Here is a 16,330-nt window from a genome sequence, read left to right as displayed (position 1 = left end):
AAAAATTTTTTTTAAAGATATTAAGGTGCACTCATAGTTATCCGTGTGGACATTACCATTTTCCAGGTTCTCGCTGCTCTCGTAGCACCCGGAGTCTCGTGGAGAGCATCCACTCAGGCCCTGGCTGTCGACAAGCAGCTTCTCCTGGGATCCCGACTGGTCGCTGTTACCTACAGAAGGTAAACACACAGCATGGAATCAGAGGGACTGAAATCAAAGTCAAGCAAATCCCGATTTTTATCCTGTTATCAGTGCACGTTTTGAAGCCTTGGACTTTTGGAAGAGCGCTAATTATTTTAAAGTGAATGAAATAAAAATGAACGGACGAGATCAGAACAATTTTCTGTAAAGGTAACGTCACAATAAATTCAGAGGGAGAGCCTCTAGTTGCAGTTCGTCAGTTTCTGTTAAGTTACCCAGAGGAGGACTCTGGCCTCAGGCCTGTCAGGTAGACATTCAAAGCTTTGTGTCTGCTGTGAGGGAAGAACAATCAGTGTCCTTTCTGCGCGAGGGGACCCCGGAGGGGAAGCTTAGGGTGCGTATGCCCCTTTCACAAGCAGGTTATTAGCGATTTCTCTGACAAGCGTCTGGCCTAAGACGTGTCTTCCAAATTAAGTGGTAAATGAAATACTGACTTTAGGAGCATTCTTAGGTCTTGGTGACAAGCTCAGGTTCTCGGATTCTCTCAACAGGAGTAAGGCTGGCAGCTGGGGACATTAACCCCTAACCTGATGGGGAGCACAGGTTAAATCCTTTTGTTTGTTTGTTTGGAATGTGTTAGAGGGTTTGCTTTCCTTTCTGCCTTCTCCTTTTGTTTTGAGTCAGCGTTTCTGTTCCCTGTACACAAAGGTAAGACGGGGGAAAGCTTGGAAATCCTCTAACCAGGACCCTGAGTAATGGACACTCTTCAGCTGGGCGAGTGGAAACTGAATGTCCCCATTTTAAAGAAGCCTTCTAAAGAGAAGTACCTGATCCTGATGTTTCTGTCAAGGGAAAGTCTAAAAGCCAATCACAGGGGAAATGAGGGCCTTTATCACCAGCCATGTCACATGCGCGTTCTATAAAAGGGGGCACAGAAGGCCTTACGTGGGAGTGAGGTTACACGAGGAACACCTTTGTAATATTGTGCAGAGGGGGTACTTGGTCCCATAAAACAGAAACCAAGAACAACTTTTTCTACCTAAAACAAGTAAGTTCATGATAAATGGCCTTGATTTCTTTTCCTTTCTCTTCAAAGCCCCTCCCCTACCACATACAAAAACAAAACGGAAATCCGATGGCTTTTCTCAGGTCATTAAGAAATAAATCGCAGGATGGGGCGCCTGGGTGGCGCAGTCGGTTAAGCGTCCGACTTCAGCCAGGTCACGATCTCGCGGTCCGTGAGTTCGAGCCCCGCGTCAGGCTCTGGGCTGATGGCTCGGAGCCTGGAGCCTGTTTCCGATTCTGTGTCTCCCTCTCTCTCTGCCCCTCCCCCGTTCATGCTCTGTCTCTCTCTGTCCCAAAAAAAAAAAAAAAAAAAAAAAAAAGTTGAAAAAAAAAATAAAAAAATAAAAAAAAAAAAGAAATAAATCGCAGGAAGGCAGACGACTGCATTCCACAACGTACAGCGGTTCTACTCACCACTTCCTGTTTGCATTTTTCACATGGAAAGCATGTTATGACACTAATCCTGGCAGAGTAAGCTGGTAAGGTAAAACCCCAGATTAAGATGTGCTATTTTTGGGGAGTGCCTGGGGGGCTCAGCATCCGACTTTGGCTCAGGTCATGATGTCACAGTTTTTGGGTTCGAGCCCCAGGTTGGGCTCTGTGCTAAGAGCTCAGAGCCTGGAGCCTGCTTCCGATTCTGTGTCTCCCTCTCTCTGTGACCCTCCCCCTCTTGTGTTCTGTCTCTCTCTCTCAAAAACAAACATTAAAAATAAAATACCTAGGAATAAATCTAACCAAAGAGGTGAAAGCTTATGAAAGAAACTGAAGAAGACACAAAAAAATGGAAAAATTTCCCATGCTCCTGGATAGGAAAAACAAATACTGTCAAAATGTCAATACTACCCAAAGCAATCTACATGTTCAATGCAATCTATCAAAATAACACTAGCATCCTTCACAGAGCTAGAACAAACCATTCTAAAGTTTGTATGGAACCAGAAAAGCCCCAAATAGCCAAAGCAATCCTGAAAAAGAAAACCAAAGATGGAGGCATCACAATCCCAGACTTCAAGCTGTATTACAAAGCTGTAATCATCAAGACGGTATGGTACCGGCACAAAAACAGACACTCAGATCAATGGAACAGAATAGAGAACCCAAAAATGGACCCACAGACATATGGCAAACTAATCTTTGACAAAGCAGGAAAGAATAGCCAATGGAATAAAGACAGTCTCTTCAACAAGTGGTGCTGGGTAAACTGGACAGCGACATGCAAAAAATAAACTCAAAATAGATGAAAGACCTAAATGTAAGACAGGAAGCCATCAAAATCCTCGAGGAGAAAGCAGGCAAAAACCTGTTTGACCTTGGCCGCAGCAACTTCTTACTCAACACGTCTCCAGAGGCAAGGGAAACAAAAGCAAAAATGAACTACTGGGACCTCATGAAAATAAAAAGCTTCTGCACCATGAAGGAAACAATCGGCAAAACTAAAAGGCAACCAACAGAATGGGAGAAGATATTTGCAAACGACATATCAGATAAAGGGTTAATATACAAAATCTATAAAGAACTTTTCAAACTCAACACCCAAAAACCAAACAATCCAGTGAAGAAATGAGCAAAAGACATGAATAGACACTTCTTCAAAAAAGACATCCAGATGGCTAACAGATGCATGAAAAGATGCTCCACATCACTCATCATCAGGGAAATACAAATCAAAACCACAATGAGATACAACCTGACACCTGTCAGAATGGCTCACATTAACAACTCAGGCAAGAAGAGATGTTGGTGAGTAATGTGGAGAAAGGGGAACTCTTTTGCACTGCTGGTGGGAAGGCAAACTGGGGCAGCCACTCTGGAAAACGGGATGGAGGTTCCTCAGAAAACTAAGAATAGAACTACCCTACGACCCAGCAATTGCACTACTAGGCATTTATCCACGGGATAGTGTGCTGTTTCGAAGGGACACATGCACCCCAATGTTTATAGCTGCACCATCAACAATAGCCAAAGACATTTGGAAAGAGCCCAAATGTCCATCGATGGATGAATGGATAAAGAGGATGTGGCATATATATATATATATATATATATATATATATATACATACATACATACACACACACACATACATGTATATATAAAAATGGAGTATTACTCGGCAATCAAAAAGAATGAAATCTTGCTATCTGCAACTACGTGGATGGAACTAGAGGGTATTATGCTAAGTGAAATTAGAGAAAGACAAATGTCATATGACTTCACTCACATGAGGACTTTAAGACAGAACAGATGAACACAAGGAAAGGGAAGCAAAAATAATATAAAAACGGAGGGCGACAAAACATAAGAGACTCTTAAATATGGAGAACAGAGGGTTACTGGAGGGTTATGGGAGGGGGGCGATGGGCTAAATGGGTAAAGGGCATTAAGGAATCTACTCCTGAAATCATTGGTGCACTATATGCTAACTTGGATATAAAGTAAAAACATTAAATTAAAAAAAAAAATCAAAATTTTTTTAAGTGCTGTTTTTTAAACTAATGAAAAATTAACTGGAAGCACAACAGCCGAACGTTTACCTTCCCCCACACAAAAAGAACATTCTGGAGTGATGTCCTCATTATGTGGAAGAGTCTGTGGATTTGAAGCAGCCTTTGTCCTAGTCTAGCATGTTATTTAGGAAAATGATATGTATAAAATGAAGGCTTTGAGCTATTAGTTACAACCCAGGAAGAGGAATCAGTGTAGTCTGTCCTTGGCAAGGCAGTTCAGTGTATCACTCCAGCCAAAACAGACTCTGAAGTGCTGACCAATGGGCATAAAAGAAAACACCTGTCCCTGCCCCTGCATGAAAATGCAGACCGCGTCTGCATCTTCAGGGATGCCGGCCTTCACTGGACACCGTCAGGTACCTGAATGCACGGGGAGTGAAGGGATCCCTCACATTGCCTCACAAAACCAGTTCAGCTGATACAGTCATGGGGCATATGTCAAGGGGCTGTGGTCCATTTTTTTTTTTTATTAAAGGTCCAGTCAGCAGCTACTTAGCAGGAACCCAACTATCAAGCTTAGCAAAATTCCCTAAAACTAAAGGCCAGTATTTCCCAAGTAACTTGCCCTTCTTCCAAGAGGTGGGTACGTACCTCCTAGATGTACTGCAGATTCAAGGCCATATCCCCTCTCCACACTTACTAGCATGAATGCGACAGTAGAGGACAAGAAAGGGGAGCTAGGACCATGAACAGTCTCACAGTCAAATAAGCATAGGGGACTGGGTTTTGGGGGCTGAAACCCTGTTTGGGCCTGACCTGAACTTGGGCCTGAAGCCCTCCCCCTACTCCCACCTCAACACACACACACACACACACACACACAGGGAGGAACAATGCGCTAAGACACTGAGATACCCAAACATCAAAAGGTGCTGGTGCACAAGCACCCACGCCATTTTCTGGAGAGCAATTGCCTTGGGGAGGAAGAGGGAAGGGAGTGGCATTCTTGGAGAACACGCCTTTCAGCGAACTTGTATTTCTTTAAAAAAGAATTGCAGCAACTATGCCAAAATGTTAACTTTAGTTGGATTTTAGGTATGTGGATTTTTTTTTTCTCTGTACTACTCTGCATATTAGAAATTCCTAATTACAATTTTTAAAATTTTTTTTTAACGTTTATTTTTGAGACAGAGACAGAGTGTGAGTGGGGAAGGGGCAGAGAGAGAGGGAGACACAGAATCCGAAGCAGGCTCCAGGCTCTGAGCTGTCCGCACAGAGCCCGACGCGGGGCTCAAACCCACGAACCGTGAGCTCATGACCTGAGCTGAAGCTGGACGCCCAACCGACTGAGCCATTCAGGCGCCTGCCAATTATAATTTTTATTAAAATTATTAACCAAGAGCTTTCCTTTGGCAAGCCTATGACAGTGGTTTTGGTATCAGTGTAGGGAGATGCTATCAGACCATTAGAGTCTTTTCCAAATGGAACCCTGTACAGAGGCCTGCATTCCCCACGCACAGACGTGCACTGAGGAGGGCTGGTCGGCCTGCCTGCCAAGCCGTTCTGGTGATGTGCTTCCTGCTTTTCTGCGTGGCTGAGCTGGAAAAGGTGCAAGATCTGAACAGATCTCTGGATCTGTCTAGGGCACAGAAATGCAGTTTGACAGAATCTATGGTGTCCCTCTTGGTCACCAGTTACTTAGAATACTACTTAAAATTTAACTGCACTGAATGTAAAATCTTACAATCCTAGGATAAGTCTAGACCCAGACCCTTGGCACTAATCAGCACCCCGAGCCCATGAAGCCTTTGTTTTACAACCACTAAGAGGACGAGCTACTTTTTGCACTGGGGATAGTCTGAGCAGGGGCGCAGCACAGATTTCAAGAAGCAAAGAGCCCTCCTTAGACTTTCTGAGTAGGCCTCATCATAGGTTCCCTCCTACAAAATATCCCCTGGTGCAAACCTCAGGACGGTGAATCTGAGCCAGTGTGGCAGGACAGAGACTAAGGGCACATCCGGCCTGTCTTACCCTCCGTGTTTAGCTTCGGTCCTCCTAAAGGAGGAAGTGTTCTGAATGCTCCAGGAAACGTAATGGACAGGGTTGATAAGCCAGCTGTTCTCAGTGGCTGAGGAAGAGCAAATGAGCTATTTTATAGAGCAGCTGTGGTCCAGGAGACTAGATGATTTAACATTAATTGATATCAGGATAGCTGGCTGGCCACACTGGGCACGGGGCCAGGAGGCTCCTTGTGCCCAACCTGGCCACAGACCCCCAGGAGACACCTCCTATACCAAAGAGACGTAGTTATGAAGTGGTATTAACTATGAAACACAACTCTCTTCAGATCTATCCCTGAAGGCAGTATGTTTATCTAGGATTCAGCCTTCTATTTGATGGTATGTGGTCCTCTATATTATCAGTTAATTTAGAGGGAGGACCGATTAAGCAGAAGTGAATTTAACTGTACTGACTCACTTGCTCCCATGTCCCTTGGGCCTGATGCATTCAGTAATGTATTTCTTTCCCACCATTAACCATGGTTTGGGTTTGTCTTTTAGCTATAGAAATGCTATTAGCTAGCGAAGCAGAGCACGTGAAAGAAAATGCATTTGAATTCAATAAGTAGGAAAGATACTCCCCTCGTGATGCATAATTTCAGGAATATTTTTGATGTCAGATTGAAGAATAAAGAGCAAGATAAGACTAGGTTAATGGAGCAAAGGATACAGTATATTCAAATAGACTACATAAAAGCTGGGAGCTTACTGAATGCTGTCCATGGACTATAAAAATGAGCTATCACCTCAGCTGAGAATTTGCAATATGGAATCTCTTACATATTCATTTCAGATACTTCCTGCTTCAGTGGAAGCCAATGAATGTCATATATTCATTAACCATCCTATTCAATAAGAACAATTCCAGTGTGCTTTGAGAAGTAATTAACCCTTGGCTGGGCAAGATACTCCCAGTATGTCTGTTACCTTTGTGTATCCCGACGGCATGCTGAGGCTGCACATCCCATAGTGCCTATGTTGGCATCTATGGGGTTAAGAAGACCGCAATTCAGGGGTGCCGGGGTGGCTCAGTCTGTTAAGCATCTGACTTCAGCTCAGGTCATGATCTCACAGTTCATGGGTTCAAGCCATGCATTGGGCTCCACGCTGACAGTACAGAGCCTGCTTGGGAAACTCTTTCCCCCTCTCTCTGTCTCTCCCCTGCTTGCACATGCACTCTCTTTCTCTCAAAGTAATAAATAAACAAACTTCAGGGCACCTGGGTGATTCAGTCGGTTAAGCGTCTGACTCTTGATTTCGGCTCAGGTCACGATTTCGCAGTTCGTGAGATCAGGCTCCACACAGCAGACTCTGCATGGACAGTGCGGAACCTGCTTGCGATTCTCTCTCTCTGATTCATTCTCTCTCTCTCTCTCTCTCTCTCTCTCTCTGTCCCCTCCCCTACTTGTGCTCTCTTTTCTCTCTCAATATAAATAAACTTTTAAAAACAAATAAATACGGGGCGCCTGGGAGGCTCAGTTGGTTAAGCATCTGACTTTGGCTCAGGTCGTGATCTCACGGTTCATGGGTTCGAGCCCCATGTGGGGCTCTGTACTGACAGCTCAGAGCCTGGAGCCTGCTTCAGCTTCTCTCTCTCTCTCTCTCTCTCTGCCCCTTCCCGGCCCACCCTCTCTCTCTCGCTCTCTCTCTCAAAAATAATAAAAAAAAAAAAAAACTTTAAGAACCTATATCTTAAAAAACAGATTTTTATATTAAAAAAAAGAAAAAAAGACACTGCAATTCAATCCTCTCTTACAGCAGCCTTTTCTTCAAATGTTACCTAGAAACATGCCAGGAAAGGGGCCAGCAGTAAGGTTTTCTTTGCTCCCACATAAACCAGAAGGGCTACATTGGAAATTTGTGCCTTTGTGCTGCTGTTTGACATAATACAAAACTGGCCCTGGCTTTGGATCAAGTAGGGCCAACTGAATGACTCTAGGGACCTGAGCATGTGACTGATCTAACGAGGGACACTTGTGTGCCGGGGACTTACTGTCATATTCCTGTAACAGCTCCACCGCCGTCAAGAGAACAGCCCTGTGTTCCGGGTCCCTGATATTTAACTCATCCAAATCTTCCTCCTCCAGGAGCTTAAAGGTGTCCAGGTCTTCATACCCATTGAACAGGAAAGTGGGCATGTGCTCCTGTGAGGGAAAGAAGCCAAGGGAGTCAGCAGGCCCTGTGATTCGGGACCCTCAAGCAGCCTCGAACCCCTAAACTCTTTCCACAGTCCGTTTCACGTAGCTGGAAGATTAGTAAGTATCGCTTATAATCTGCTGCGTACCTCCCAGCCCTACAGCTGAGCAGGCGCGCAAGGCATTTCATTAATCAGGGGTCAAGGACATGTACCTTGCAGGCTGACATGGGCCCCACTGGCTTGCATTTTCACTGTGCCCCTGCTTTAGGGCCTCTAACGCTGCAGCGTGCACAGCCCAGGAGACTTCTTTCGTTTATAGGGCTGCTGAAATCCAACTCAGAAAGCGCGATGACTTCCTCAGGAGCAAGAGGGTTGTGCAGGGAGGAGACCGAATCTACTGCTGCGGCCCCGGTTCACTAGATCCTGAGAGGGACAGTGGGAGACGGGCCGTGGGCGTAAATCCTCAGTCTGAGGAGCTGAGGGAGCAGGGCACCAGGGGTTTGTGTTTACAGCCCTTCCTGGTAGTAGCTCGGACCTCACGGCTCTCTGAAAGCTGTTCTTGGGGCTAATAGCAAGTTCTGACCCGGGACTTAGGCGGTCACCCACCGCAGAGGTCAACGGCAGCATTAGAATTCCGGTACCTATTTCTGTAGAATAATGGCTACTCATCATAGTAACGGGCTGCCCTTGTTGGATCACACAGATGACTCTTTCTCCTTCCCTGAATGTGCCCTTGCTTAATTTAGGAAAAGGAGAAGGCAGCAGGGAGCCAAATGTGACCAGAACAAGAAGAAACTGACTTTCAGGTTGATCCGATCAAGGAGATCCTCCACAGATTTGGGCTGGGGTGGTCTTCCTTTTCTCCTCCTCCTGGTGGGGCGCTTGGGCTTCTCTTCTTCCTCATTTAGCACATCTACATAGATGAACTTGAATGTGCCGACCTTGTTGTTCAACAGACCCATCCAGGTGCCCATGGGTGGCTTGCTGATTATGTCGATGATGTCTCCTTTCTGTGGCCCAGGGAACAAAGATCCTTCCATTAGGTACATCTCTAGGCATGAACCCTGCACCAATTAGATGTGTTAATCACACAGATGAGAAAATACAACGAAGGGCCAGACTCAGGGTTCCAAAGGTCACTATACACGAGTGGGAGCTTGGCAGAGAGCCAGAGCTCTCCTGCCTCTGCTAGATTCCTTGCAGGCCTGAGGTCTCATACCCTCCACCCCCCCTTCACCACAAGGTGAAACGTGGCTGAAGTATCTCTTGGTGCTCATGGCTGGCTGGGCACCTGGCTGGCCCTCTGGATGCCTGACCACCATCCAGAGCTCCTACTCCCTAGAGAAAGAATTTCCCACCAATCAAATGCCAGCAGCAAGCCCTGTTGTAGAAGTGCTTCATACATTTTGTGGAGCTCCATCTGTCCTGTAAAAACCTCACTGGTTAGTCATACAGAGAAGGCAGTAAGGTTTCTTCAGCTGGAGAAAGCAAAACCGGAGGGGGGGGGGCGGGGACAACAGGAACTCTAAAAGGAAGCTGAGGTCAGACGTAAGGACCGGTGGAGGCGACGGTGATGACAGAGCATTAACATAAGACCCGCCTTCGTCCTAAATGCTACCTGGTTTTGTTTTTCTGTACTGAGGAGACCAGTTTATCACAGCAGCCAAGATACTGGCACCACAGTAGCCCAGCACTCAAAAGCAAGGACAACAGAACACCTCTTAAAGAAACTGTCAGTCTGAGGCCGGGCAGAGATGCACCTTGAGCTTGAGTGAGTCCGTGTCATAGGGACTAGGCGTGAAGTCGGTGTGCACCCTGGCGCGCCCGCAGAAGGGGCCCCGGTAGGGGGGTTCCTCATCATCACCGTCTTCTGACTTGACACTCTCCCTGTTGCTGGTTGAGGAATCCGTGGTACTTACGGTCTGACCACCTGCACACGAAAGATAGGAAGAACCAGGGTAAACACGGACTTCCTGTGTAGCAAAGCTTAAAGGCATTAAAGGTCATCACAGATCAGGAAATTAAGGGACAGATCAGGGAAGTCACAGGCCACAACCGTTGTGTCAAGACCACGGCAGGGCGGGGTTAGGAGTCCAGGGGATCTGAATTTTCTGATGGTTATTCCTAATCAACCGCCTAAATAGACAAGGGACTCCAGCAAGTTATCTTTATGACCCAGGAATCCAGGTGACAGACTCCCTAATGGAGGACACCACAAGCCTTCCACATTCATAACCTCTCAGGCATACTGTCCTTACCCCTTGCGACAGACGGAAACTCAGAGAAGTCAAAGAACTCGCACAAGGCCAGGCGTTCTGAAAATGGTGGGTTTAAATTGGTCTCCTCCCCCACGCCATTTGGCGACACCACCATTAGTCCTGGAGTGGTTGAATGGCACGCATTATCTGTGACATTTATAATTCGCTCTTTCCCCACGTCTTATGTTGGAGCCTTTCCCCTTGACTTATTCCCCTCCATTCTCCAGATCCTTCCTCCGAGTTGCTTCCCTGTTTTCTCCAATCAAAATTCATCACCCCGTTTGTGCCACTGCCATACGTCTGCTACGAAACAAATATGACTCTAGGTCCAGACATTTCGCAGGTCTGTCTCTAACAACACCCGAAGGGTGGGAACTTGTTCTTTTCATCTTTCGATTGCCTGACCCTGACACCCAGTAAAAGTCTGATGTGGACTCCAACGGAAACCATCTATAATTACAAACGGGACGCACTCATCGAGCTCTGGCCACTCAGAGAACTCCGCAGACTCTCGACAGAACCTCCGGCTTTGAGCTTCGGTTTGTCCATGTGTTCACCATCAGGCTGTGAAGACGGAGGGGAGCCGGGCATTCCCTCCAGGCCTGAGTCCTACAACGGGTTTCAACAAAATTAAGTTTCATCAGATGGACGGGTGTCCTTTTATAATTGGAAGCAATTTAGCCCTCAACTGAATCAATCAAATCCATTTTTATCCCCATATTTGATTCTGTACCCCAAATCCTCCTCCTTTTTAATCTATAGCCTTGCTTCAGTTTAAAGTTGCAGCTCATGTAACGCAATCATTCTTCATGCTCAAATAGATGGTTTTGAAATCTCAAAAAAAAAAAAAAAAAAAAAAATATATATATATATATATCTACCTCTTAGAACATTTTATTAAAGGCTTAAAAGATAGATAGGTAGCATAGTCTATAGGTCGGTAGTAAAAATGAACTTCAAATGCAGATCAAGTACAATCTACCAGTAATGTGTGATTTGGAAGTACTATCAGAAAACATTGACTCAATCTGAAGGGAAACGTTTATACCTTAAAGCAAAAACAAGTAAATAAAAGACCAGATTCTTCATCTGTTTACATAAATTATTAAAATTAGTTCATGAAATAACCAATTTTGGATACAGATACATAGCAAAAATACCTTTTTTTTGTTTTTGGTCTGTAATAAAATTTCTATACGTCGTCTGTGGTTTTAGCTTCTTTCACATCCTTTATGCGTGCAGCATAAAAGCTGTGCGGGCCCTTTCAGATCAGAATGAGGACAGTAGTGATTCAGCAGTACTTTTTACTTGTGGGGGGGCCATGAGGCATTATTCGCTTGGTGGCCCCTCATTTGCACATGTTAAGTATGGCGCGCTCATTTGATTAGTGGTGCTATACGGAGAAGCAGTGTCATGCTTTAAAAAGTTTGCAGTCTGAGTGGTTTACTTGCCAGAACATACCACTTTCTGGCATATCACATAGCCACGTGAGCACAAAACCCTCTAAATGAAACCTGTTATTTGCATAGTGCCGAGTCATCAGAAGAGCTTTGACGCGATTCTGCGGGTCCTGCAAACATTTAAGGCAGCCTCTGACCCAAAGCCCATTTTTTTAAAAGTACGCTCTAGGCCCAACATGGGGGCTTGGACTCACATCCCTGAGATCAGGAGTCGCGTGCTCTACCGACTGAGCCAGCCGGAGGCCCCCCAAACATCCCTTTACATTTAAGGAAAATGAACAAACCCCCAAAACAAATATAAACAGAGGTGCCATCACTGAGGAGTAACTGAAGCTGTGAAGTATGAATTCCTGAAAATATTTTCATTCCTCTTTCTGAAACATCAACTAAGTCATCTTTCCAATTATCTTTAAAAAAAATTTAAGTTTGTTTTGAGAAAGAGTGAGAGCGCACACGCATGTAAGCAGGGGCGGGGCAGAGAGAGGGAGAGAGAGAGAATCCCAAGCAGTCAAGCACTGTAAATGCAGAGCCCAACTCAAGGCTCGATCTCACAAACCATGAGATCATGACCTGAGCTGAAATCAAGAGTCGGACACCCAACCAACTGAACCACCCAGGTGCCCCTCCAATTATCTTTTTTAATGCTTTTGAAAATACTCATTTTGAAAAACAGCAATATGAAATCTACATCTCTGATACTATATGTTCTCAAGTACTTTTATTAATTTACTCATCACCTATTGTTTACCTATGAACAGGTACTGTTTTTTAGGTGCTGGGTGTATAGCAGGGACAAAGCAAAGATCTTTACCATAATGGTTGATACATTTCCTAAAATGTTTAAAGATAAACCTTGCAACATTAGTTTTCTCTCTACAAAAAGCATCATAATGATCATTTATTCCTTTTAAGCAAAATGACTGCTTCAAAAAAGCAGAGAATTAGACTAGAAGCCTGCTAGATAGTAGTATAATTCTAGAAAACAGCGGAAAAGGACATTAAAGTTCTATGCTCATGATCCATAAAGCAGAAACCCCTTAAGAATGCAAGTGTATAAGAGCTTTTAGTGGATGTTTCAAATCAAGGGAAAAGCAAACTAAAGTGCTTCAACTTGATGGTGCTGCTTCCAGTGACTGGCAGGACGTCTGCTTCATAGGAGAGCGCAGTTTGCCTCACTGCTGTGCAGAAATCTAGAATCGCCATTGCTCCCAATGCCCACAGGGACAAAAAGGGAAAACGATCGTGGAGAAGACATACAGGATGCAGCCCGGACTTCTGTAGGTTTAACAAGCCAGAGTTTCTCAACCTGAGCACTGTCAGCATGTTAGATGGGTAACTGCTGGGGGGGAACTGTCATAAAAGGTTTACCAGCACCTCTGTCCTCTATCAGATGCCAGTAGCATAGCACCCAGCCTGCCCCACCCCCACCCAGTTGTGACTATCAAAAATGTGCCCAGTTGGAACGGAAACAAAATCCGTACACGACCCCATCTTCCCCCGTGACAACCGCTGTAAGAAGCTGAAGATACTGCGTGAATCACAGTGCAGGCCAGTGGCTAGCTGGTGTTCAGGGACTCAAACGGGGAGGTCTGGATTTTAGCTTCCTCTGTCCACCAGAGGGCAGCAGCTGAGCAAAAATGTCCCCTTTCCCTGTTTTTATTTGGTAGGTAAAGCAACATTACCCAAAGATTTCAAGTTGACAGAGGCCTCGAATGCCGTAAAGGTGCCAGAGGAAAGGAAAGTCAAATGGTCAAAGTCACCTCAAGGCCGAACTCTCCAGATGCCTTTATTTCCTCCACCCAAACGATGAGAACAGAAACTGGTCATGTTTCTACTGATGAAATCACAGAACGGGAGGTGGGGGGTCTATTCTGTGCTCTCTCAATGGCCACACAGAGGTCCAATCAATGAAAACACCCCCAGAAACAACTGCTATCAGAAGATCTACTTGCCAGGAGCTTTTAGAGCTCCTACTTCCTCTACCTTTTTTGAAAAGTCTGTTATCTAAGGAAACTTGAGTATCTTTTTGCGGTTTGATTCTGGCGATCCATTTTGTAGCAAGGGATATTCTATCAAATAAAATCCTTCCTCTGTGTCAAATGTTAAGATGCTTTCCGCACTAAGGAGTAACCACTTCTTCACATGATTTCTTTTTCTTGTCTGTACATGAAGGCGGGGCCTGCATCATGTATTCCCAGTGCTAAGCAGGGACCACCCACCCTAAGTGCTGATGTTTACTGAGTCAATTATTGAATAAATGTCAGTCGAGCTTCTGGGTCCACAAACTAAGCATGGTCCTGGAGCCTGGTTAATACCAATGAACGTATTTGCTACTACATCAGATCATAGATCTGATAGCCCTTGGCTTGGCTCTTTGCTCCTGCTCTTTGTTCCATACCTGCTCAGAGACAGAGCTGCTGTATTTTTTAGACATTCTCTTCCTCATTGTCTCTTTCACGGATTTCACCTTTTTTCCAAGAGAGATGCGGGAGGCCGTGGGTGATTTGATAACTTCTTTGTACACAAAATCTCCTTCTTTACTCTGCAAAACAAAGTGTTGTAAATACCTTTAATCACAGTAAAAGGATGCCCAGAAACAGGTTTTATTATGCAAACCATTAATGTTCTACCTCTCAGAAAAATACTGGCATCCCCCAGGATCCTGAAATTTTTCCTGTGTTAACTCAGTGCTGTTATTTGTCTTTTCGATTGAAAATTAAAAGCCACTCGCTAAGGCCCTTTTGTATATTTGCTTAAAGTGGGATGTGGGTCACTTATTATTTTTTTAACCTTAGTATATTCTTCTCCTATTATACTTTTCCTCATCATTTTAGATACCCAAGGGGGCTGCATTTCATTGATAAAGAGTAATTTAAATGAACCAATGTTCACATAATCCCAGCAGTGGGAAGAAGAGAAAGATAATACTACTGAATCACCCCAGGAAGAGTGGAAAGAACAACATGGCAAATCTCAGTCATCAGAAGTCCAATATCTGATCAGACTTAACAGCATTCTTGAGCTCTGTGTGGTCAACTGCTAAGAATATGTACATTTCCTTCCCTGAACAAAACTTGGTCATCTCTCGTTCTATTTTACATCTTAGAAAACGACTTTCCCCTGAGAAAGGAAAAGAAATCCTACTTCCTCTATCATTTTTTTTTAAAGATTTAACTACATAAAATTATTGGTTTATGAATCAATAAAGTTTGACATCCAAATAAAATAGTGTTATTCTTCTAGGAAATTCTCAAACACTTGAAAAATCACAGATGGGTATTTTAGCTGACATATGATATATACACAAATATAAAGCACGGAATTTTAATTTCATAGTTGCAGGCAAAATGCATAAAGAGAAAACAAAACTGTAGGTAAAATTCACCTACATCCTTGGAGCCTCAGAAAGGGAACCTTAGGGAATGGAACTTGTGCACCACAGTGGTGGACTGTCCCCAGAGTGATCCAGAAGCAGATCTCAGGCAGCTGGAACCTTGGCTCTGAAGAGTCTGGTTTGGTTTGGGCCCAAGGATACTGGGTTCATTCCAGGACACTCCAGATCAGGAAGACCTACACTTCGAGAGGGCCATGCACTTGGCCTGTGATAAGACTGGTTTCTTAGATATTTGGGCACATCCTGTTGGACCCCGGTCACAGGGCTCCATCCTGTCACGCTACCTGTGCGTAGTGGCCGTGTACACGTGCTACTAGAAGCCAAACTCCTCTGGATTTGGGACTTAAAGAAAACCGGAAGCAAAGGCATCACAGGAATGGAGGTGGTCATCGTCGTTCCACACGGAACAGCAAAGCATCTCCATGATGGGTACCAAGGGGCTTCTATCCAACTATGATGCAGGATCACCGATGTTACGCACTATCCTTTCTCAAACCAGGAGAATTTCTCAAATTTGAAACTATGGCAACCACATGCTTGAATCCAAACCTTTCTGCTTCTCCTTTGATGTGTACGCACCATTGGGTCCGAACTGTTGCTGCCAATGTGTAGAGAACGATTCGTCAAGTCAAATCCTCCAAAACTGCAGGTTCTCTGTGGGGAGGAGAGGGCGGGGCAGGAATAATCCAGTTATGTTTAAGTCAGCCGGCAGTGCGCCAACCCAACACATTTCCCATTTGCGGGACAATCACCGAATCACAAGTATGTCCACAGGATGAAAATAGGAAACAAGAAATGATGAGGAAAAAAAAACAAACAAACATACATGATTCATGTTTTAAGGAAATTTCCCTCATTTTGCCTTTCCAGAGGCCACTGGAACTGTGCCTATGCCAGGGGTCCAAAATCCCCTTAACGTGCAAAAACCAACTGGTTAAAAAAAATACAACCAAACACCACCCATGTGTTTGTTAAGTGCTCCAAGATTCCCTGCCTCTTAGCAACAGAACATGCCCTTCCGGTCCCCTGATTTCAGCTGCATATAGTAATGATGACGAGGAAATATGTATTAGGGGATCCACGGGCTCAGAGCAGTCTTGGAAACCCAGATCTGGAATCCTGTATAGCTCTACCACTGACAGCAGGCTTTTCTAACAGACTCTTATTTTGCTTGGTTTTAAATCTCTGAGAAGGGGAAAAAAGGTTATGTTTATAGTAGCACAATCAGGCCAAGAGGATTACTCACTCATTGCTTCCTTGACCTAGCCAAAAATGCTGCTAACTTTCCCAGCTAACTGCCCAACTTAACTAATCGTGACCCTTTTACTCAGAGTGTATGAAGACACCACATTTGTCCAGAAAGAAAAG

At 44.7% G+C, this 16,330-nt stretch overlaps 1 protein-coding gene across 6 annotated transcripts in view; it reads right to left on the bottom strand.

The window, feature by feature from the left end:
• The window catches only part of SASH1 (SAM and SH3 domain containing 1), a 315,795-nt gene that overhangs the window by 20,241 nt on the left and 279,224 nt on the right, over nucleotides 1–16,330 (bottom strand). For all 6 annotated transcript variants that reach the window (XM_042987289.1, XM_042987288.1, XM_042987291.1 and 3 more), the window contains 7 exons: nucleotides 15,542–15,616; nucleotides 13,967–14,110; nucleotides 10,582–10,717; nucleotides 9,611–9,780; nucleotides 8,651–8,860; nucleotides 7,707–7,857; nucleotides 57–170 (listed from right to left, as the gene is read on the bottom strand). In XM_042987289.1, the coding sequence (XP_042843223.1) occupies nucleotides 57–170; nucleotides 7,707–7,857; nucleotides 8,651–8,860; nucleotides 9,611–9,780; nucleotides 10,582–10,717; nucleotides 13,967–14,110; nucleotides 15,542–15,616 (1,000 nt within the window). The remainder of the gene's footprint in view (nucleotides 1–56; nucleotides 171–7,706; nucleotides 7,858–8,650; nucleotides 8,861–9,610; nucleotides 9,781–10,581; nucleotides 10,718–13,966; nucleotides 14,111–15,541; nucleotides 15,617–16,330) is intronic.

The sequence above is a fragment of the Panthera tigris genome, chromosome B2 (assembly GCF_018350195.1).
Source record: "Panthera tigris isolate Pti1 chromosome B2, P.tigris_Pti1_mat1.1, whole genome shotgun sequence".
NCBI lineage: Eukaryota > Metazoa > Chordata > Mammalia > Carnivora > Felidae > Panthera > Panthera tigris.
This window is presented reverse-complemented; position numbering and strand designations above follow the sequence as displayed.